The sequence below is a fragment of the Vespa velutina genome, chromosome 9, assembly GCF_912470025.1.
Source record: "Vespa velutina chromosome 9, iVesVel2.1, whole genome shotgun sequence".
Taxonomy (NCBI): Eukaryota; Metazoa; Arthropoda; class Insecta; order Hymenoptera; family Vespidae; genus Vespa; species Vespa velutina.
In genome coordinates this window covers 6,378,471-6,402,965 of record NC_062196.1, presented here as the reverse complement: position 1 = coordinate 6,402,965, position 24,495 = coordinate 6,378,471, and the positions used below count along the sequence as shown (strand labels likewise).

General features: G+C 29.5%; 3 protein-coding genes across 6 annotated transcripts; 2 read left to right on the top strand and 1 right to left on the bottom strand.

Annotated features, from left to right (window-relative positions):
- Positions 1-177: 177 nt before the first annotated feature.
- Positions 178-13,661, bottom strand: LOC124951916 (E3 ubiquitin-protein ligase hyd). Of its 3 annotated transcripts, XM_047501011.1 has the most exons (27): positions 13,275-13,661; positions 11,853-12,053; positions 11,432-11,753; positions 11,149-11,357; positions 10,914-11,077; positions 10,601-10,800; positions 10,246-10,514; positions 9,988-10,142; positions 8,485-9,858; positions 7,732-8,415; positions 7,139-7,374; positions 6,859-7,025; positions 6,445-6,776; positions 5,967-6,375; positions 5,546-5,894; positions 5,060-5,399; positions 4,591-4,823; positions 3,978-4,478; positions 3,681-3,857; positions 3,229-3,600; positions 2,864-3,049; positions 2,395-2,517; positions 2,110-2,319; positions 1,619-1,977; positions 1,315-1,521; positions 799-1,177; positions 178-639 (listed from the first exon to the last, which is right to left on the bottom strand). In XM_047501011.1, exons 1-27 carry the CDS (start codon positions 13,334-13,336, stop codon positions 427-429), a joined length of 8,433 nt encoding a protein of 2,810 aa, XP_047356967.1. In that variant the 5' UTR covers positions 13,337-13,661; the 3' UTR covers positions 178-426. The 3 variants fall into 3 exon arrangements, with proteins under 3 accessions (XP_047356967.1, XP_047356966.1, XP_047356968.1); XM_047501010.1 differs by having other exon boundaries at positions 7,732-9,858; XM_047501012.1 differs by having other exon boundaries at positions 5,165-5,399; positions 7,732-9,858.
- A 1,060-nt stretch (positions 13,662-14,721) lies between these two features.
- On the top strand, positions 14,722-17,360 carry LOC124951567 (zinc finger protein 706-like). Of its 2 annotated transcripts, XM_047500143.1 has the most exons (4): positions 14,722-15,405; positions 15,625-15,658; positions 15,818-15,962; positions 16,081-17,360. In XM_047500143.1, the coding sequence occupies exons 3-4, from the start codon at positions 15,819-15,821 to the stop codon at positions 16,168-16,170; spliced, it is 234 nt and encodes a 77-aa protein (XP_047356099.1). In that variant the 5' UTR covers positions 14,722-15,405; positions 15,625-15,658; position 15,818; the 3' UTR covers positions 16,171-17,360. The 2 variants fall into 2 exon arrangements, with proteins under 2 accessions (XP_047356099.1, XP_047356100.1); XM_047500144.1 differs by lacking the exon at positions 15,625-15,658 and having other exon boundaries at positions 14,726-15,405.
- A 596-nt stretch (positions 17,361-17,956) lies between these two features.
- On the top strand, positions 17,957-22,029 carry LOC124951566 (glycine N-methyltransferase). The gene is made up of 5 exons (XM_047500142.1): positions 17,957-18,133; positions 19,422-19,788; positions 20,417-20,552; positions 20,653-20,773; positions 20,882-22,029. The coding sequence occupies exons 2-5, from the start codon at positions 19,455-19,457 to the stop codon at positions 21,167-21,169; spliced, it is 879 nt and encodes a 292-aa protein (XP_047356098.1). The 5' UTR covers positions 17,957-18,133; positions 19,422-19,454; the 3' UTR covers positions 21,170-22,029.
- Positions 22,030-24,495: the final 2,466 nt, after the last annotated feature.

The following is a 24,495-nucleotide window of genomic DNA, read 5'->3' as shown; positions in this document are numbered from 1 at the left end:
AAAAAAAGAAAAAAAGAAAGAAAAAAAAAAAAAATAAAAAGAATAATACGTGATAACGAGCCAAAAGATTTATATTACACGATTTAAGTAAATGTAATGTTAATATATTATACATAGCCTATAGAATGTGATAATACTTCTTTGAAAATACAGGTTACTTGATTGATTAGCACAACATAATTTTGGGAAAGTTTATTGGACCACTATAAAGACTAAATATGACACTTTAACATAAATCCTTATCAAGACGAAGACCACTTTATGATAAGGGAAATCATAATTCATAATTACACCTTATAAATTTATAAATGTTATAAATTTTTCTATGAAAGAAAGAAAAACAACACATAACCATTTTCTTATGTCAATATCATTAATGCGACTTTTTCTCTTGGAGCAAGTGTGAATGATGATCACTTGATAAATTCATACAAATCCGAAGTTCTTTGTTTTAATAGCAAGAAGTAGCTTATGCCGTAAAACATGACGAGAGCTGTACAATGGAACGTATAGGCGAGAAATACATGTATTTGCAGTTGGTAGATGAGCATCGTCGGCTGGTCGAATCGTAACACTTGGCATTGGTTGAAAACCATCTTCGCTTGCTGGTAATGCAGGAGACCCTGTCCAAAAATATACCTGAAAAAGATATGAATTAAAAAATAAAAAATAGACGTCTAAATTTCAAAAGACATAATTGAAAAAATAAAAATGTTATTTCTGCTTGTTCCTTGAACAATTCGATATTTATATAAATTTTATGTGCACGTAGCACATAATATCAGAGAAAATGATTACCAAGTCCTGCCGTTCGACATGTGACATTTTTTCAACAATGGACCATAACCATCGCTTAAACTTTACTAATTTTTCCGTTGCTTCTCCAGATTCATCGTTAAACGATGTGTATGATATCAAAACTGACACGTTAATGTCACCAACTCCATTTAAAAGCAGTCTTAAATCTTCGGATGTTAAACCATCCAATGCTCCTTCTGGTAAAACATCAAATACTCCTTCTCGCATTGCATGCAAGGCCTTCTCTTGTACCTTTATCATACGGACTTCTGCATATTTTCGTACATAATCATATACATTATTTGCTGTAACTTCTACGTCCCGACCACTTGATATAAGTTCAATCGAGCCACCACCTTCTTCAGGACATAAATCAATGCTAAAAGTAGGGGGAGGGGGGAAGAAAAAAGAAGATTAAATTACATCGATGCATAGACAATATTTCAAAGATATCTCCTTTTTTTTTTTCTTTTTTTTTTTTTATTTGTATGTTTGTATTTGTATATATTTATTTACCTAAAAGTAAGATCCAATGCGGAAAATAAACTGTTGCTGTCTTTAGTTTCAGCATCGATAACGAGTTGTCTCAAACTTTCATAAATTACAGAATCAAAAAATGCAAGATCATGGAAACGTATCGGCCTTGCTAAAATATACTTAATAACGTGACGATTTAAAAATATTGGACACAACTCGTTTTGTAATAGACATAAGCCTATCAACCTATTAAACAAAAATAAACAGAAAGTCAAGCGATTAATATTAGATATATTTTAAATTATTATTAATTATGAAGATAAATGTTTTCTAGATAACTTACCTGCCAACATTCCTAAAAGCATTTAATCGTTCATAACTGGCTCTACCTTGTCTAGGTGTATAAAAGCCTCTTTTATCAGGTGAATAGAAAAGAGGAGCGTTATCGTCTCCATCATCCATGATATTATTCTCTATCTTTTTCTTATTAGCTGCACAACGTTCGGTTAAACTGAATACATCAAGATCTAAAAGTGCTTCGCTAGTTAAGTCTTGGTTATGGCTATGAATTAACTCAAATGCTTCTTCTACTTTTTGTCTTAAAGCATCTTCTGAAGCGAGGAGCATCAATAATTGTGCAGGAGATAATTCAAGTAGCATTCCAGTTATTTTTTCTGCTAATGCAGGCCGTAATGCATGTACCTAAATAGAAAAAAAAAAAAAAAAAAAAAAAAAAAAAAAAAAAAAAAGAAATAAAAAAAAGGAAGAGACAGAGAGAAGAAAAAAAAGAAAATATATTTTTTTCCTTATCTTGTTTTTAAGAAGGATGCTTACTTTAGGATACAATCTATCACCAAGTTGTTGTTGATGCATTGTCAAATGATCATTGTTTGGATGACTGGCTGGTAAAGGATGTGTATTTGATGATGAACTTCCAGATCCAGATGCATTATTTCCTTCCACAGAACTTGAAGGATGAAAGGAACGAGCTTCGAAGGATAATGCTTTACGTGTTTCACGACATTTTCCGGAGGATCTAGGATTCTTAAGTAAAATTTAAAATTATAAAGAAATATTCGTCATAACCTCATAGATCCCGTTTAATTTAGAATGACCTACCTGTCTTCTAAGATCACGATCGCGATCTCTGCTTTTTAATTTTTGTAAAACGTTATATTGTGTGTATTTAGATCCAACCTGTGCTGCTTCAAGATTTGGAAGTTTCTCATTTGCAAGTAATGCCTAAAGATAACGAAAGATCGGATTATTTCTCTGAGACGAGTAGGATATTGTAAATACGATGACTTTCGATATTTATGCATACATTAAAAAAAAAAAAAAAAAAAAAGAAAAGAAAAAAAGAAAAAAAAAATTGTAATAAATCATGAATTTTGGTATGCATCTATTTGAATAAATACATCATATTTACAATCTCCCACTCGTCTTCATTATTAAAACTGTACTTGTGTAATTCTTAAATAAAATTGATTGACAGTAACATTAAATATTACGAGAAAAATATAACATATATTAATATACATTTTAAATAATTCCTCATATTACAATCTTAATATATATTATCACAAACCTCGGCTATTGCAGTATAAAAACTTCTAGCAACACCTGAACCTTCACCTGGCTCATCTTTAAATGTTACTTTTACTCGATTTACTGCCAAAGGTGGAGCATTAGAAGTTCTTTTGTTATATAAATTATATTGTGTGTTTAATTCTTTCATCGTTTGCACCAATAATTGAGTTCTATCACGTTCAATCTATAAAAATTATGAAATATTCATATTATAAAATATTCAATTACTAGTAATTGTTATATTCACATAATACTTATATTTATTTGTTACTATATTTATACCGCGAGTAAATATTTAGTATCGTATAATATATAAAACTATGATATAGATTATTACATATTTTATATGATCAATAATATTACCTTTGACAAGGTAATATCTTTTTGTTGGGAATTTCTTAGCTTTTCCATATTTCTACGGAATTTAGCTTCCTTTACAGAGAAACCACCAAGTTCGGATACAACTGATCCTGCTTCTAGACCAACATCTTCCATAAAAACTCGACCAAATAAATCCAATGATAATCTCCATCGTCCTAATAGAATATTATGTGAAATGTTTGTCCCAATAGTTGATATAGTTCTAGCAGATTCCACTGGACTTGTTTCTACTGTTTCATGTGCAGAAATTTCATGACTAGTTACAGCTGGATCAACTTCTTCAGAAACGTTCTGATTTTCAACCGTTGGAACAACCAATACTTCAGGAGCAGTAGCTTTGTTCAGGTTTGTTTCCTTTGTGAAATGAAAATTAATGATAAATATATAGCTGAATGAGAAAGTAATAAATTGTGTTAATGAAACGAATTACTTACGGATATAGTTCCAGCTCTAACTATAACACTTCTATTTGTTTTACATACATCTTTACCCTTACTATTTCCAGAGTCATTTTGATTATTGGTAGATACTATTATAGGAGCTCTGTCTATTTGTTCTGTTACCATAGGCGTTGGACCTTCATATACATGATGATATGATTTAGGCTTTTCCTGAAATAGATAATAATTTATTTATGATCAATATATATACATATATAAATAAATAAATAAATAAATAAATAAATATATATATATATATATATAAATGATGAGGATAGCGTAAAATATTACAACAAATTTTGTAGATCCTGAATCTCCGGCAGAAGCAGAAGGTCGTCTTACTTCTGAAGGAATAAATGTAGCTCCAGGAATGATTTGACTGAATGTAGGAGATGACAAATTATTTTGATTGTCAGCACCACGTGCGGAGAGACCGAGCCTTGTAGGCAAACCTGCTAATGGATTTTGGTTGGCAGCGCCTGTCGGCTGTCGTGGGATGCCAAAGAGATCCTCACGCCTTGAATGTGGCTGCAATAAATGCGGCTGATCAGCTAATGGTAATGCTTCGCTCATAACTGTGTCAAATGGATCGAGAGGCGGACAACCAAGGCATAAGGTAGAATCTGATCTTTGGAAGAAAGGATGTTTTCTTCCTTTAGGTGTAGAATTACTGTTATTTCCAGACCCGCATATGGGAACTTGAAGTAAATCTGGGTAGTCCACAGAATCGGTTTCTAATGCAGTAGGTGCTGGAGAATTATATTCCTCTCCTTCATCATTATCATTTTCATCCTACGGGGGGAAAAAGAAAAAACAAAAAAAAAAAAAAAAAACAAAAAAACAAAAAAATAAAGAAAATTGATGCAAGATAAAATAATATTATAAGATAAAATAGTTTACTAACTTGATCATTCCATGTCGAATAATTGGATGACTCTTTTTGCGCTTCGCCTCTTGATGTTAATGGTTCAGAAAGACAACGCATGTAATACACAAGAGCATCGAATACATATGCAACGTGTCTTAACGCGGAAACGTCTAAAACTGGTAAACTGTCTCTGTGTTCTCCATTATGAGCACGCATCAAAGATAAACAGTAAGACAAAAACTCTCGCCTAGCAGAATGCAAATCACCACCTGTAAACAAAATATAATTATTCGTTTCTCTTACCACGAAAAGCGTCATTACTTTTCTTTTTAGGAATCCAGTTTGTACTTAAAAATTAATCGTGCTCCTAGCTTCGGTGGTTAAGCTGGCAGTTTAATGTGAATAAAATAGAAAGTTATTAAATCAACTGAACGTTTAGCTATATTACGAAAAATTCAAAACTGCACAAATATAGAAAGCAATAGGAACATATCTTCACACAAACCTTCACGTTCTCTGCTATTCCTAGCAGGTTCACTAACACCAGCAAAACCAACAGTAAGTCTTGTCGAAGCTTGAGGAGCAGAAATATTGGAGCTTGTTGCAATACCACTGCGTTGGTTTCGACTCGCATTTCCTTGTAATGTCAAAGAGAGAGCTGCTGAACTCAATAACCCAGTGAAATTACCGCCAGAAAGTGAAGGAGCATTATTAAGTGGATGTTCAGGATGTGTCGGATCAGCGCTACGCGTCAAGGACACTCCAAACCTTAATTGTGCTTCGGTAGCATCCATAACTGTTAAAAGCCAATCCCATGTAGGTTTCAAATGTGCTTCTAAATATAACTGCAAATACAAAAAAAAAAAAAAAAAAAAAAAAAAAAAAAAGAAAAGAAAAAGAAAAAAAAAAGAAAAAGAAAAAAAAACCATTTAGTTTCGTAATTAAATTAGACTACTTGAGAAATATCCATGAGAACAGTAAAATTAAACACCTGTAAGTTCAATGCATCTTGAAAGGTAATTTCCATTAATCGTGGTAAAGTAGGAGCCAACGTTTTGTAATCTTGCATCATAACTAATAGATCGGCTATCTGTCGAATTACAATTCCAAAAGCTCGTGCCAAACAACTTGCAGTGGTTCCCATAGTTATAGGTTCTTGTGCAGCTGCAACGGCAGATGTAGCAGTAGTACGTCTCAGAGATACGGGATCGATAAAAACCAAATTACTGCCGCCCGTCACTCGTAAGCCTGCAGTACGCGTACTTGACTCACGATTACGAATAGCCCATTGCATAGAAACTGGTGCCAAATTGTTGCGATGTAAATGGCCAGATGATCCACTGAAATATTCTCATTAAATAATTTATATATTATAAATGTATGTTACAAAATTAATATAAAATATATTATACCTTCTACGTTCCAATTGTTCATCTCCAATTTGAAAATCTTCATTATCTTGTTCGTCTGTTTCACCTGCTTCACTTTCATCATCTTCCTGTTGACTGGATTCACCAGACTCATCTTCGGGAAACAGTAATATTGATCCCATACCACCATCTGAACCTGCAGTAGCTCCAGTTTGAACACTTCTTTGAGCCGATGCAGCATCTTGATTACTGTGATTATCGTCTGAATCCGATTCAGTTTCGGCTTCAGCTAAAAGATCTAATTCTGTATCAGATTCTCCATCTCCTGCCTGTTCTTCCCCAACACCACCTGCATTGCTATCAACTTCACCAAGCGGTTGACCAGCAACAGTACCAGAAACACCTGATTCGTCGTGTTCACTTATATCTCCATCTATATCCATAGGGACATCTTAAAAAAAAAAAAAAAAGCATACGATTATAAGTACTTTAATTATAATTATCATAATACGATTATTACCTTCTCCACCTTCAACTTCATCCATTGCAGACACATCTCTTGCAATAGTTATATTATTATTTACTTGTTGCGTTTGTAACCCACCATCTAAAGTTTGAGAACTAACTCCACTATGAGGTATTAATGGTTCTATAGAAAACAATTCTTCAGATCCATTTATTACTTCCACAGCAGAACTAGTTAACGTAAATGGTGCTGTTGGTCGTGCAACGCCTAATCGTACCGGGGCTATTAATGAATCTGCAGTTTCGCACAATTCTTCGACTGCCAATTTAATTAAAGCTTGAAAAACTTTGCGACATTTCATCAAAGGTTGAGAAGCTTGACTTGCACTGAACATTATATTTATATTATTATTATTTCAACGTGGAAATTATAGAATTATAGAGATAATTTTTTCGACGCAATTTATACCTTTTTCTTTTTGCTGTATTAGGTGCCATTTCGATAGTAAATATTACGAATATTCGAGCTACAGATCTTACAAATCGTCGAGCAACATTGTTTGCTTCATCTTGACGTCCAGGTATAGAATCATTTTGCAATTCTCTTATAAGAGTAGTAAGCAAAGTATCAAGCATCTAAATAGTATATAATAATATTTTAAGAATTGCTACTTGTATTTCTTTATACAAAAATTCTATATTAAATTAGAAATATACAAATAGTAATAGATAAAAGAATAGAAAATTACCTCTGTGCTGCATTTAACAAGTAACAGATGGGTGAATTTATCTAATAATGCGGTACCACTTTGGCGACATAATTGTCCTTGATCTCCAAATAACTGTTCATTACCATTTTCAGATACCCCTGACATAATCATACATTGAACTGCTGACCAGTCATTTAGTAATCTTTCAAGAGCATTTCGACTAAAACGAGGTGGCTCTAAATCATGATCTGGCATATCAGAATCAGCACCTAATCCTGTTCAGAAATATTGTTATTATCTTGTAAATATTATGTCTATATCTATATCTATATCTATATCTATATCTATATCTATATCTATATCTATATCTATATCTATATCTATACCTATACCTATACCTATATCTATATCTATATCTATATCTATATCTATATCTATATCTATATCTATATCTATATCTATATCTATATCTATATCTATATTTATATCTATATCTATATCTATATCTATATACATATATATATCTATATCTATATCTATATACATATATATATATATATATATATATATATATATATATATTATTTATTTATTTTTATATTTATATTTATAAAAATAAAAATATAGTATACCATCTGATGATGGTGCTTTACGACTCGCAGATGTCGATCGAGGTCGAGTTGCTGGTCTAAATTGGCGCTGTTCTATGAATTGCCTTCCTACTGTCTGGGCCAAAAATAATAAAATGCATTCTCCTCGTGAATTGATTTTTGTTGCAAGATCAGTGTTAACTACAAGTCGGCACAAAAGATCATAACGTGCAACTTGATAGCCAGCGATAAGAGCACGACATTTACATTTTTCCCAACAATCGCAGTATGCTGTTGGTGATGTCCTTTTAAGTTTGCAATCATGTCCTCTATGGCAAACACGAGCACATTCGGTGCAACAACATAACGATCCTGTTAAACCGCAGGTTCTACATTCAAATATGTCCTGATTGATATGATCTGCGCCTGTCCAGGTAAAGCTGCAAGTATCATTACAGCAAGTCACGAATAAAGGAGATAAATCTGGATTAGCATCAGGAGGTAGAATCATTGCTGAACATTCTTTGGAATCTCTACCAACTTTTTGAATAGTATCTAATAAAATTAAAGCTGCATGATATGCACGAACAGATACTGCAAGCATTAATGGCGTTTGTCCTTGAGCATCCTTTGCTGTAAGTAATTCTTTCAAGTAAGGAGCTAATACATTACTTTCGCACATGTACTTCAGTATTAGCAGCGCGTTATTCCTTCTTTCAACGGAATCTACAATATACGTATTATTGGATGCTGCTCCTATATTAGGTTTATTCATCATAGAAATACTAGCAGCACCTATGCTAAGCAAACTGTCTTCTTCTCCAGATGTATTGTCGAATGCCTCAGGTGGCCAACTCAAAGTTGGTATTGGTTCTTCAATAGGAGCTGAGGTACCATCTACTGCATTTGAGACCAATGCATATCCAATATCTTTATCGCTTTTCTTATTAGAAGTTGGTGCACACATAGTAACACAAGCATGAAGGATATTTCGATTACCATCACAACGTTCTAAGACTATCGATTGTATTTGTGTCACATTACCCTTAAGATCTTGTTCCAAATTACAAAATAATTGTTTTACGCTATCGTAATCGCATCTCAGTATACGTGACATTAGTAGAAGATTGTCAAATGCCAATGCAATCACTGCAACTTGATTTTTAAGATTTGTTGAATTAGAGCAACTTGGTATGGGAATAGTTGATGTTCCAATGCAAACTACTGGGAGTAAATCTAACCAATTTGGATCTCTAATGGCATCAGCACAATCTTTTGCTATTGGATAAATTGTATTGTTTCCATCTCTAAGTATCATAGAACATTCAATATTTTCTCCGGCACTTGTTAGATTAATATTTTGAGGCTGTAATCCCAAGAAAGCAGTAATATCCGAAGGAATATAACAATCTTGAACATATCTTCCTGTACTTAAATTATACACAACATAGCTCAACTTATTCCCACTTTTTAATATAGCATGAATGCCTTGTCCATCGGTTGCAATAGTTAAAAGATTATCACTCGAGCCTTCTACTATATTAACTCTTCTAGGAGTACGTTGGAAGCAATCGGGTGCTCTTGGATTCATCGATGATTTAATAACTTGCAATTCATCTTTTCTTAAAAGCCTACAGTCGGCTAATAATTTGATCAATTCTTCAGCCGTTAAATCTTTAAAATCAGATGTACTAAAATCTTTTTCTTTAGTCTCTTTTTCCTTCTCTTTTGAATCTTTTGAAAAGAATTTAACTGCTACATAGCAACCATCAACTTTAATGACCTTTCCAATAGGAACGGTTTTGACATCTTCTACAAAAACCACGTCTTTCAATTGCCAATCTTCTTCGTCTTTTCGTTCAGATTCTCCTTCATTTCGAGGCGTTAAACGTTTTTGTCTTTTATGACTCGTTGTGATGCTACCTGTGTCGCTACATGTGCTGGAAGCAGGCGATGGAGGTGGTGGCATATCGAGTCGATCAGCTGTTTCTTTATGATTTGACTTATTTATTGAAGTATTTCCATTTCCATTTGATTCGCGTTTATCAAAATTTGAATTAGGTAAATGTGATCCAGCTGGTAATATTTTAAATCTGCAAGTTGCATCTAAATTCCAAGCAGCTGATAATAGTTGTCCTACTTTTGGTACCCCATTGGCTATTGTAAATCCTATGAAAGAAAAAAAAAAAAAAAAAAAAAAGAAAAAAAAAAAGAAGAGCATATTTTGTAAAAACATATATGAAATTTTCTAGTATATTTTATCAACTCTATTATCAAAAAATATATTTAATAATTTACCTATTGCGCCAGGTTGATACATTGGACTGTTTTTCATGCAAACGTGTGTACCATAACTAATGTCATTTGATATCACTGTAGATGGTCTATGTTTGCGTGATTTTGCTTTATATTTTTCCCACAACTTTTTGCGCTGAGAAAATGGCAAAACTCCCCTATTTAAGGGGATAAAAAAAAATTGATTAATTGTAGTTTCTCTTAATAAATTAAATAACTTTCGAATTAAACAATCAATAAAGAATATATAATACTACTAACCACCAATATAATGCGCCACTTTCAAGTTTTGCTACAGTATATAAAGCACATGTATGAAGTGATACAATTTTGTCCAATGTAAATTCAGTAAAAGCCTGTGCTGGATGTTCCAGGCGAGAGGCTACGTGTCCCAAAAGTTCATCTAACCACGTAGCTACTTTGCCGCTTTCTGTACTAACAGAACAGCGAATTGCTGTTGCCGATATATTAACTATTTTTTCTGTCATCAATGCTAATGGTATAGTTTTTGGATGATGAACATTTGGATTCTAAACTCAAAAAATTGTATTATTATCGTGTTTCATTTCCTTGCTTAAATTATAAAATGATATGTGTATACAAATATTATAGTCACCTCTAAATGCTTGTATGGTTCAGGATCGGACCATTTCCATTGATACAATTGTCCGGAAGTGGAAACAGCTATCAATTCGCTGTAAAGAGCAGCAATTTGAACAAAACGTGGAGCAGGTTCATTACTACGTTCATGCCACCATTCAAGTTCTTCTGATATCCACAAAGGACTTTGAGAAGCTAACTCTTTTTTCTTGTTATCTAAACAAATAGAAATATATTAAATTATTTTTCTACTTGGTACTTTCTTTAATACTAAAACGAAGAATAGTGTAAAAATGAAAAACTATATATTCCGATCAAAATATATTTACCAGGATCTTTTTCCCAAGAATCTTTTAAAGCAGTTTCTAACCAACGTCGTGGTCCATAATATTGACGATCCCTCCATCTGCTAAAACTATCACGATCTCTATCACGTTCAGATGAACGTTCTCCTTCTCTGTCATTACCAAGTCTTCGCGAAGAACTTCCACGACTGAAAAATACGATACCTATTTTTTAATAACTATATATAAATTGAATTTGAGTTCTAATAAAATTAATTACTGTCTTATGCCTGCATATCCAAACATATCCTCAGAAAACATAGAGTCTGCATCGATTATAACAGAATGTTCATTACTGAAGCCTCCATCTAATAAGGATATAAGATCTTCTGGTACATAACTATCTGCTGCATCGTCAGCATCATCGCCTTCTTCATCATCTCGTGATAATAGATTATTCACTGCTAAGTTCACATCTAAATTTGTACGCTATGAAAATATATTATATTTGTAATTTATATCACATTATAAGATAATTGATAATTATATTGTAAAATAATAACCTGTAATTCTCTGATAATTAAATTACGACTTTTTCCTTGTAATACTACTTGAGCTTGAGATATCAAATCTTCTGGTACAAATGGAGCAGGAACTGAAGCAATAGGACGTGAGCTGTTACCACTTCCACTTCCCATGATCACTCCCGGAGGCCCTATTCTACCACTGCCACCGCTATTTCCACTATTACTACCACCTCGAATAGCAGAACTGCTCCTCATGATCCTTGCTCTTGAACGAGAAATACCTGCTCTACTACCGCTTCCACTACTTCCACTACCGCTTGGAGCAGAATTAGAATTTCCAACATGATTTTTAGTTGTACTGAAATAATGTAACATACAAGTATCAGTTTCATCAGTGAAAAATTCAGTTTATTAAATATTTTAATTTTTCTTCAAATATAGAAGCAGCAATGCATACTTTCTGTTAGGTTCATTTTTACTTAAATCCAATCGATCAGACAATACTGTAAATGCAACACGACATATTCTATTGTCCTCTGTGAGTAACGCTATATGAGTTGGCCCAACCACAATACGTTTTATGGAAACTTTTAATCCATTAAATGCAGGCAGTGTAACATATCCATATCTATTGATCTTCTCTGCAACTTCTTTCAACCTTAAATAGAAGATTAATTAATAAATTATAATATATGCCAATATTCAAATAATAAATAATAATCATTCTTAATTTATTTAAAAATAAAGTATTTTTTTCCTTTGTATAATATTAAATATTTTATATCATTAAAATATTTAAACCATTGACATTTTAACAAAAATTTTGTATTAAATGAAAATTTCATGAGAAATACAAAAATAATATACATTTGTTAATAATAACTGTAAAATATATATTGACAGAATTATTTATAATATATTCTAAAAAAAATGAATTTATGAAGATGATGATATGATGTATCTTTAATTCAATTTTGTAAATATGTATATATATGTGTGTGTATATATACATCATATTTTACATATAACTAATTAGAAAAGAATATATAAAATGGTCAACAGAATTATAAATATGAGCATTATACAATAATATAATGTTCATGAAAATAATATATCCAGTAAATAATTAAAAATAATTAATTAATTTATATGAAGTATATATAATAGTAATAAAAATAATTGTTGCTTTTATTTCATATATACTTTTGTATTTATATTAATAAATAAATATATGTTAAAACATTTACCTCCTATTAGAATGAAAAGAAAAGCAAAGAAGCATACAAATATAATATAATTTAATAGATTGTAATAAAAGTTATCAAAATCATTAGAAATTATGATATAAGTTCATTAATAGTAATTTTTTGTAGAAATGTATTAGAAATATATGTTATTAGTATATTATAAAATTTATCTATATTTCATGAATGCATTAGATTTTTATCTTTAGATTTTTTTTCTTTAAAAAATATGTTAATTTTGTGCAATTCATAATTAATATTGATATAAAGTGAACTATGCTATTATGATTCATTTAGTAGAATATATATGACGTAGAATATAAATGAATCGAAATTGCGCAAAATTAAATTTGTAATGGTGATCATTAACGTATTGTTCAATTTTTCCTTAATGTCTTCTTATTAAATAGATTTAGAAAAATTCGAGAATCGAGACGAATAATTCTTTAAAAAGTAAATTAAGAAGGAAGTGTTTCGTTCGAGTAGATTAAAAAAAAAAAAACGAACTATAATGGTTACGACAGTTTGGTGACGCATGAATAAAAGAGGTAGTACGGATTAAATTCCATGATAGAATAGTCAGCAGACATTCTAAAAGATACATTAATGATAGCGTACGGAATGCGTCGGCTTACCTATCATTAAGTTGATCATCGGTACCCGGTAAAGGATGAACGACAAAGTGTATCGAGGTCATTTTAGTTTATTATCGTACCCTTTTCTAGCCGAAATATATCTTAAAACTTGTATACACAGAATTTCACTACACCAGCGAAACGATGTTCTTCAGCCATGTTTCTGAAGGAAACATCCAGTTCTGTGTTCCTAAAAGTAATATGGCCGTACTCTCTTTTGATGTATTCTCAAATACACTGAAGATTATCTAATGCAATTATTTATGAAGAACCAACAAAGTATTTATTTTTCCTTTTTTATCCGAATGGAAAAAAAGGCCGTTTGTACTTGATGTAAATAATATCGTATAAGTTCCGCTCGGTGCGTATACATCCGATGATTATGATGTTATAATGAGAAATGCACGATTACATCGATTTGACGTGACGTCACTCCGTAGAAAACACTAGAAAAACATGTTTGGTATCCGTTAAACCGAAAAACCTTTTTAATGAATGATTAACAATTATTCTTATTTTAAAAATTTCATTAATTTTATTGAATTATCACAGTTATTTATAAAAATAAATAAATTTATTTTTGTTACTAGAAATAAAAAAAACTTCGAAGAATAAAAATAATTCTCCTGTAAATAACTAATGAAAACAATGTGATAATAACTTAAGTCAAAATTTTATAAATATTCATCTAATAATGAAATATTAACTCTATCGTAAATAAAAACCTTTTATCAGAATTTATATAATAAATGATTTATATCGTAAAAATACAAAATGTTCAAATAAGATTTTCCTTTCGTTTTTGGTATAATAGGACATTTGCTATCGTAGAACAGTTCTCATTGGTTCATCATTTTTCGAGATACAAAAGAAACTAATCGTTTTCAATATATTTTACAATTGAAATAGAAAATTTTTAATTCCATTCGAATTCATTCATACTCTGTATGAAAATAATATTCATCTTTAACAAATTTAGTAAGTATAAAGTAATCGATAACGATATTATTGTATGTAAATATTTTTCACTAACCAATCAGAGATGACTTATAATGAAATGAAGTCATTGATAGGTGGATTTTTGGGATTACAATCGATTACGATATGAGGCCGAATTTCTATGAATATTATTTTAAAAATATTATTCAAAGATAAAACTTTTCGATATAAGAAGATGATTCAAGAGAATATAATAAAGTATAACGAAAAAGAAAGAGAAAAATTCCTATAAAATTAATAAGATTTAATGTATAATACAAAAAAGTAAGACGTATACATGGAGAAAATAATAATTAACAATGAACGTGTCTGCGTATAGTTATGGGAAAAAAAATTTTTGAATTGTATACAAAAATAAACATTAAAAAAAAAAAAAAAAAAAAAAAAAAAAAAAAAAAAAAAAAATAACGATCTTATCACGATCAAAAGAAATTTCATATGAAATTATGCAATAATAAGAGTTATAGGAGTGCATTGACCTCAGAATCGAATGGTTGATCCGTGGTTGATTGGTCACTTTTTAGCATGGTTTTACGCAGAAGCGAATATAGGAGCGCTTCTTATTGTATATCGCCAAATGAAATTCTATATGCTAAAGAGTTAAGCGAAATAATTCTTTTTTTTTTACAATGTTAACGATTTCATTTAATATCTAATAATAACAACGTCGAAAAGGATTTATAGTGTTAATGAAAGAAAAAGAAAGTCAAAGGTAAAGAGAGTGAGACAGAAATTGCGAATCATCTCTTCCGAGGTCTCTTTCTTAACACTTTGTAGCGCATCCGCGTTTCACGATTCTCTGGATTATTTTACGTTTGTGTACGTATATATATATATGTATATATATATATATATACACATATCTACGTACTCGGTTTCTCTGCGAGACCATCGGATAACGTGTACACTTTCAAAGAGAGCTTTTAGAGTATTTCGAATAATTTTTCTTTCATTTCGATCATCTTCCAAATTTTTCTAAAAATAATTACGCTATATATAACGCATAAAAAAACAATTTCTTTTCAAAGGAAATCTCGATATTTCTACCATTTGTTTTTCTTTAAGTCAAATAAATTTGACTTCATCAACGAAGAAAGGAATACATCCAATACGTTCATTTTAGTTCTGGCAGGTAAGTGATTATATTCGTTCAATCTGCTCTATAAAACATTTTTAGAAAGTTTCCTTGTTCTATGTATGAAATATCTTCTCATTGTTATATATTAAGATTAATAATACAATCGAAGATATAAATAAATATTAATACATTTTTATTATTGGAATGATTTGTAACAGAATATATTCGTATATGTGATTATACAGCTGGTATTTCAGTTATATATTTTTTTAGGTTGACTGCTCCTTTATTAAAGGTGTTTCAAAAGGTGTGCAGAAAAATAAGTTTTAATTGATTATTATAATTAATGAATAATGATTATATAGCATGTTTTTCACATGCAAATTTGTATTTCTTTGATATAAGAAAATATATCAATGGTATTTATTCATAATAAATCTATATGTTTTTTTCTTTTTTTATACAGAATGGCACGTGGACAACAAAAAATACAATCCCAAGCAAAAGCAGCAGAAAAAGCTGCTAAAGTAAAGAAACAACAAGGACATAGTGCGAATGAACAAAAAAAGGCAGCGCAGAAAGCATTAGTTCATGTATGTTCAGTTTGCAAGGTAAGAATATTTGGATGTATCTTTATTTTGTTTTTTTTTTTTTTTAAATATATATTCTAGGTAAAAATTTTAACGTTGTAACTAAATGAAAATTATATTTTTATTATTATTTCATTAGGCTCAGATGCCAGATCCAAAGACTTATAAGCAACATTTTGAAAATAAACATCCTAAAAACGAACTACCTGACGATTTGAAAAATATATGAGGGTAGGAATGTCTACAATGGATCGCACATAAGGAGATGCAAAAAGAAAGAGAGAGAGAGAGGGAGAGAATAACTACAATTGAGTGATATAGTTTAAGATTCATCCAATATTAAAATAGTTTCAAAACAAAGAAATAAACAACACCCCATTAGTGTTTTTAAGAAACTGTTTCGCAGTTACAGAGATGAATTATTATGCACATTTTAAACATTTGCGCATAATTCATGATGTGCTTGTGGTAAATTTGATTTGTAAAAAAAACCTACATTATTCATAAAAATCATACCTTAATCACACTACTTTTTAATATAGCACGAATGCATCAAAATCTGTACATTGCTAAATAAATAATTTAATGACTTTAGTAAAATAATAATTTCGGAATATGTGACTTAATCTAATAGATTATAGAAGACGATCAATCTTTTGTTTATTTTAAAATTAGAGGTTGCATTTGGAATACAACAAAATAACATTACAACTTTTACAGATTTATATAATCTGAAAGGAAGATTATTGAATAGATTATCTAAACATTAAAATTTCGTTTAAGAAATATATTAAGTATGCTATTGAGTTTTTAATATTCATAAAATCATTACCACATCAAATAATATATTCTTAGATCATCCGCTTGTGTTGTTTCGTTAAGTTGTGTTTATCTTGAAAGAATGTTAAACTATAAAAAAAAACTGCCAATTTAGAGAGATTGTATCGATTATTATCGAAGCAAATACTATATAGTTGAAGTCCTTTCTATGTAGAACTTTGTCAATTTAAGGATAATTTCTTTTAAAATCACAATTTTAAAACTTTAACATGGATGAATTATATGTTAAAGAGAGAAGTAGAAAATTGTACTTAAATTGTTAATGTTATAACATATGGGATACTTGATAATATATAAATATTTATATATATATATATATAGATCAAGTGAATTTAATTTGTCACATTGTATGCTTCATTTGCCCATGTGTGAATATATGAATGATCATCATTTAACATTAATTAAAATACAATATTCTTTTAGTATTACTCTGTAGAATTTACAGTAATACGTTGTACATTAACTTTTCAAAAATGATTTTTATAATTTTCAAGAGGCATACATTTCAAATATATTTATTTGTAATCTCTATTAAGTTTAACATTTGTATTGTGAATAAAGTTTAGAAATAAACTCTTATATGTATTCTGTATTTTATTACAACTATATTATTTATATTACAATATCATATAGCTATATATTTTATTTGATTGCCACAAGACATAAAGACATAAATATAAATAGGTTTTCTATATTATATATTTATCTGAAAAGTAAACATATTTTGTTGTGATAAAGACTGTACGATAGTTCGTCTTTCTATATAGAAATGTAATATCAAATGTGTAATTAATTTATTTAAAAATAAATTTTTGAATCTGTTTGTTTTAATAATGCTTAATATAAGTTATAAATATAAATTAATCATTTTTAAAATTTTAAAATGGATGATGTCCTTCGATTAAAAATACGCACGTAAAATCAATTAATTTGTCGTTACATTTATACGATGCACGTTGATAAAGAAGCTTAATAATTTAAAGATATTTTTATGTAGAATTATTTTGAAAATTTACATTTTCATTTGGAAAAGAAAATTAATATTATTATGTTTACATAAAGAAGAAAAAAAAAAATTAAAATAAAAACACTTTATCGACTGTAAGATTGTTATAGTAAGAAAAGGAAAATATTACATCATGTTACGAAGAAATCGATCATTCGTGATTAACACGTATTCATTACACGCCACGCGAGAGAGTCTCAATTTGTCCAGAGTATATATAAGTGTCTGATGAGCATTTGATTCTTCAGTTTTCATCTAGATTCAGTGAAGTTTTTACAAAATTCCTTCTTGCTTATCGTATTATCAATATCGTAAAGGAATAAACAAGTGTCGTGAGCATATATAGGTACGAAATTCAAATGTTATAATATCAAAAAGATATTTTATATAATTTATTCTTTTCCTTTTTTCTTTTTTCTTTTTCTTTTCTCTTTCTCTCTCTCTCTCTCTCTCTCTCTCTCTCTCTCTTTTTTTTTAATCTCTCACCAAAAATCAATACTTCTTATTTTTAATATTATTACTTGTATTTTATGAAATAACTGATTGAGATATTTTTGGAATAAAATATCTCAATCAAATTAATCATTAATTCATAAATTTTATATTATTAAAATTAAAATTAAAATTAGTTAAATTAAACAATCAATTTATCGATAATTTTTATTCCTTAATAATAATCTATTGCTATGATATTTGCAAATATATTTATAAGATAATACGTGATTCAGATGTTTTTCTATCTTTTCCTTTTTTTTCTTTCTTTTTTTTTCGAATCTAAAAAGAATCCATTTGGTATGATAAATAATATTTACGAAATAATAATAAGTTGAAAAATATCTTATTCATTCACATAGTTAATTTACTATTAACTATAAGGCAAGAAATTATGAGATAATTAATACGAAAAGATAATCTTGAGGCACGTTACAAGTGGTTCTTAAACATAAGACATCATTCGATAAATTCATACGGTTAATCCCAATCTATGACGATATCAAATCACATAATGTTTCTAAATATCATCTGAATACACCTGAATAGAATAATTTCTTTTCTCTCGAGTTAAGACCAATGAAGCATCGAATACACCTGAATAGAATAATTTCTTTTCTCTCGAGTTAGGACAAACACATCAATCGATTCAATCGATGATTTTTTTTAAACAGTCGAATAATTTCTACGGAGTTAATGGTCGATAGACAAAGCGCGGGCTATTTGAATTTAAAATTATAGATAGAAGAAAATTTACATATTATTATGTCTTGTGTATAGAGATATATGTATTGTATTGACATAAGAAAACAAAAAAATTAAAAAAAATTAAAAAGAAATAATAAAAAAAAAAAAAAAAAAAAAAAAGAAAGAAAAGGGAAAAAAAAAGAAATTCATTTGTGTTATACAGTAATAGGATAGAAATAAAAATGTAAATAAATTTTGTTATCATCTCTTTGAACTTTTAGGTTATCGCTCGATGGAATGATTTTTTTTTTTTTTTAATAGACGATCAACGAGAGAAAGTGAAATAGATATAGATATACATACATACATACATACATACATATAGGGAGAGAGAGAGAAGGGGGGAGATAGTAAAAATTTCGTAAGAAAAACCGTTCTTCTTTTTTTTTTTTCAGTGATTTTTGAATATCAAATAGCAAAGTACCGCGATGATGGATTCTGTTTTTTTAACACGTTCGCTCGGTACACCAGCGGAGGGTGTAAGAGATCAATATGCCGATGGAAAAGCTGCTAAAGTATGGGAGGTTTTCATCGGCGATAAAAATCAAAGGACACAAAATTATCGTGACTTTTTGGTGGGTCTCCTTAAGAAAAAAGGTTGCCATAGAATTTTAGATGTTGCCTGTGGTACAGGCGTGGATTCGGTGATGCTCCTTGAAGAAGGCTTCGAGGTCGTCAGCGTTGATGCTTCCGATAAAATGCTCAAATATGCTCTCAAGTCCAGATGGGAGAGAAGAAAGGAACCAGCTTTTGATAATTGGGGTAAGAAAAGTTATCTTCGTTTAATTATTATTTATCGTTTGCAAATAATTTTTTTTCCGTTCATTCGAATATCTCTTCTTTTTTATTTATTTTTTCTTTTTTTTTTTTTTGTAATATTACGTATGACTGTATAATTAAAAATTTTAGGAATGAAAAGAAAATCTTATTTTTCAAATGATATGAAAATGAAAATTGAAATCTGATGAAATTTCAATGGATCTCGTAATTGATTATTCGTCATAAAGATTTCATTATGAGATTATTGTGAAACGGATAGTATGAGATAGTATTTATTATCCGTTATTGTAATTAATGAAAATATTTCTATTATATCATATTTTCTTATCTATTGAGTAAATATGATTAGTAAAAAAAGGGTCGGTATGTTATCGACGGAGTTTTAATCATGATGCTCCTTATCGCAAACTACTCTTTTATCATTTTCTTTTTTTTTTTTTTTATAATAATTGTTATTAAATCTTCGATAGCTCTCTCTCTCTCTCTCTCTCCCTCCCCCTTCTCTATTTCTATCTCTTTCTCTTTCTCTCCTGATTCGATAACAAATAATTTTCTTACTTTCTATCTTTTTGATTCGATTTATTTATTTCTTTTTTTTTTTCTTTTTTAGTCATCGAAGAAGCAAATTGGTTGACATTATCGAAGGATATCAGTCATCTGATCGGTGATGGTTTTGATGCTGTTATTTGCCTTGGAAATAGTTTTGCACATATGCCTGACTCCTTTGGCGATCAGAGAGAGCAAAAGTAAAATTAGCTGCATAAATAATTTCGTGATTTTAAATAAATAAATAATATTTCTTTTGATAATAAATCTAATCACTTTTTTATCTCATTAATTTTTTAGACAAGCCTTCGCTAACTTTGAACGTTGTGTCAAACCAGGCGGATTGTTTTTGATCGATCACAGAAATTACGATTATATTATACAAACAGGAAACACACCGCCAAAATGTATATACTATAACGTGAGTATCGTGATAGTAATATTTTTTACATATTAATAAATTATTAATAATAATAATAATAATAATAATAATAATAAAATATAAAAATAATAATATACATTTTTCCAGAGTCGACATATGACTAATATAAAAACGTCAGTCCTATTCATATCAGGCAAACCAGCAATCGTGACTTTGGATTATATGATCACTATCGATGAAAAAACAAACAAAAACAAATCGGAAAACGTTAATGAATTTAGGTTATCATATTATCCTCACAGATTGAACGTTTTTAGCGATATGCTTGCAGAAGCATTTAGATTTAAAGCAAAACATACGATATACGCTGATTTTAAGCCAATGGATATGGTAAAGAATCCTGGATTTTATATTCACGTGCTGGAAAAGTATTAGTTAATTAATTGATCTCTTTAAGAGATTCACAAAAGGAAAGGAATTTCACGTCGATGTGTATTTTTCTAATACTTTTTCGACGATTCGCAGCATACGCCGTATTGCGAGAGATGGAATTTTTATTATAGGAGTTTACAACGATCTCTTTTAAGATACATACGTAATAAAAGATTAACGTATGCGAGTTATTCTCTTTTTTCTTTTTTTCTTTTAACCGATTAAGAAATAAAAAGAAAATTGTAACTCGAAGAGTTCAAGGGGAAAAAAAAAAAAAAAAAAAAAAAAAAAAAAAAAAAAAAAAAAAGAAAAATAGTCTAGAACAATATCGCCCATAAAATTATGTTACATTACTACACACTAAAGAAAAACTTCATATGATCGTCGAGATGTTATTACTCATTATCATTGTGATGATAATATAACATATACTTACTATATATTTACGGAGATTCGTGGTGGGTGTTCGACGAATAAAATACTTGTTATCAATTTTGATCTTTTTTTATTATAAGTTCGAAAGCAGTATCTCATTGAGTATTCTAGCCAGGCTTTGTTCGATGCTACAATTTGATTTTTCAACGGTGTTTCGAGCGGTCATTGACGAGGATTGTTTTCAAGGACGAGCTCGCTCTGTATATCTTCAGCACCTTCAGTCTTACGGCGAATTGCTCATCCTGAAAGAGACTTTTCTCATAACACTTTTCTTTTCTTTTCTTTTATGTTTTCATTTTCTCCTTTTACTTTCTCATTTTCATCATCCAGGGATGATTACTCGGCGTTTCGTTTCAATCGAAACGTCAGTTTTTTTTTCACTACTTTGTAAGAATAAAAGAAGATTAAAAAAAAAAAAAAAAAAAAAACAAAGAAAAACCAAGAAACTGACTCGAATCTGTATTTATCAATCTATCTCTCTCGCTCTCTCTCACTTTCTCTCCTCTCTCTCTCTCTCTCTCTCTCTCTCTCTCTCTCTCTCTCTTACTGTACTTCATTTTTTCTTCGATAAGAAAAATCATAGTTTCATTAAATGAATCATAACACATTGTCGAAGCCTCGGAAATTCGCTCGTCAACGATCGCCACAATTGAAAATGGCCAAAATCGCTTGCGTGGGATCTTTCATTTCTTTTTTTGTTCCTTTTTTTTTCGTTTTTTTACTTTTTTTATTTTTTTTATTTTTTTTTCATTTTTTTATTTTTTTTATTTCTTTCCCCCGCATTTTTCTCTCGACTTCACAGATCGCACGATTAAATTCACAAAGTTTCGTAAGAATCGTACCCCCGCATTCGGAGTGCGGTATGTCCATTGAAAGATATTTTTTTATTATTTTATTTTATTTTGTTCTTTTTTTTTTGTCTTCGTTCTTTTCTTCTTTCTTTATCAACGCAAGGATCAATTTTTAACGTCGACTCGACATTTTGAGAAATGGAAAAGAGAATAATCGATCGACATCTACGCGTATTCCTCCTTTTCTCCTCCCCCCTTCCCCTCAGCTCTCCCTACTCACAGCTTCTAATCTAAAAAAGAAAAAGAAAAATATGTATGTCAGTGCATTGGCACTCCGCAATTGGGGGCTCGAATATTATTTCCTTTATATTTCGTTTACTTTCCTATCTTTCTCTTTCTCTCTTAATTTTCTTTTTCTTTCCTTTCTTTTTTTTTTTTTTCTTTTATTTCTTTGGAAATGACAAGGATAAAATTTACAAGGCCGAGGGCTGATTACAGTGCAACGAACTGCCCATATAGAAAAATGGACGAAGTGGTAGTTATAGCAAAAATTCCCCCCTTCTAGTAGTAGTAGTATAGTGGTAATAGTAATAGTTAGTAGTAATAGTAGTAGTAGTAATAGTAGTAGTAATAGTAATCATAATAATAATAATAATAATAATAATAATAATAATAATAATAATAATATATATATATATTTACGTATTATATATATATATATATATAATCTTTCTGTGATTTTTTTGTTGCTTTCTTTTTTAATTCCTTTCGATCAAACTACTGTTAGACTCTTGTGACCACTTTTGTTTTCCTCGAAAAATTCGATACATATTATTATATCACGGCTTCTTCGATCGTCGCGTTACGATCGTTATCGTTTTCGTAAATTGTATATGAGAGTCTTCGATCGTCGTAAGTGTCTTACAGATAAAATTTGTGAACCCTCGCAAGACGAAGAAGACTATAACAATTAATTAATTAATTATATATGTGTATATATATATATATATATATATATATATATATATTTATATACATATAAGTTATATATAATTTTTAATAAATGTATTCATATAATAATAATAATAATAATAATAATAATAATAATAATAATAATAATAATAATAATAATAATAATAATAATAATAATAATAATAATGATAATAATAATAATAATAACAATAATAATAATTAAATAATAATAATTCATTATCTCACTAATTAATTACTTTTCATCGTCGTATTCGTCGTGTTTTTTTTTTTTTATATGTGTATGTTTATGGTAACTGTAAGATTAACATTAATTTGAAATGGCGTCTGTTAAACTCTCCTTTGCTTTTTTAAATTTAATGCAATACAAATTTGAACACACTTCGCGTTTTATATTCAACAAATTAATTCCTTTATCGAGATCGGAGGATGCGAATTTCTTTTCTTTTTTTTTTCAATTCGTATTGTTTTACTCTTTATTTTTTCCCCTTGGTGCTCGATTATTTTCTTTCGTTTTTGCTCATTGTTTTGTGAGGAAAAAAAGGAGGAAAAACTACGTACGAAGGTCATTAACAAATAAAATCGGGAAGACACGAACGAACAAGAAGATTATTATTAACTTTCCTTACTCCTTTTCCTTCTTGATATCTTTTTTTTTTTTTTTTTTCAAAACGAGAACAGGACGTAAGAGACTTTGCGGCATTTTTTTTCTCTTTTTTCCTTTTACATATGTATACGGGTACACGTCTTTGAAAAGTTCACGAGATGCTAATCAAAATGATTGGCAAATATTTTTAATATTTTTATTAATCATTTTAAATATTTTTAACTGAATTAAATTTCAATTAATAAGATACCTTTGCTTCTCATATGAAATAAAAAGGGTTTTGGTCCATTATCCTCGATAGAGAAAATAAATAAATAAATGAAATAAAATAAAAGATTAAAACAGATTTCGTTATAATTACAGATAAATTTTTTCGAGAACTTTTCAAAGATCTTGTACTATTAAATTCGTTCGGATTCGACCGATCGGATCCATCGATTCCTCGAGATGTGAAGCAAGGATTGATGCGACAGAAAAGATTTATGATAGACACGGCTTCGAACGAG

Excerpts from the sequence above, each read along its gene's own strand:
- LOC124951916 (XM_047501010.1), bottom strand. The coding sequence starts at position 13,336 with ATGACCTCGATACACTTTGTCGTTCATCCTTTACCGGGTACCGATGAT. Across the intron at positions 6,376-6,444 it reads TGAAGTTGAAGGTGGAGAAG|ATGTCCCTATGGATATAGAT; the intron begins GTAATAATCGTA and ends TTTTTTTTTAAG. Across the intron at positions 1,178-1,314 it reads GCATTGGATCTTACTTTTAG|CATTGATTTATGTCCTGAAG; the intron begins GTAAATAAATAT and ends CCCTACTTTTAG.
- LOC124951567 (XM_047500143.1), top strand. The coding sequence starts at position 15,819 with ATGGCACGTGGACAACAAAAAATACAATCCCAAGCAAAAGCAGCAGAA. Across the intron at positions 15,963-16,080 it reads ATGTATGTTCAGTTTGCAAG|GCTCAGATGCCAGATCCAAA; the intron begins GTAAGAATATTT and ends TTATTTCATTAG.
- LOC124951566 (XM_047500142.1), top strand. The coding sequence starts at position 19,455 with ATGATGGATTCTGTTTTTTTAACACGTTCGCTCGGTACACCAGCGGAG. Across the intron at positions 19,789-20,416 it reads ACCAGCTTTTGATAATTGGG|TCATCGAAGAAGCAAATTGG; the intron begins GTAAGAAAAGTT and ends TTTCTTTTTTAG. Across the intron at positions 20,774-20,881 it reads CAAAATGTATATACTATAAC|AGTCGACATATGACTAATAT; the intron begins GTGAGTATCGTG and ends ACATTTTTCCAG.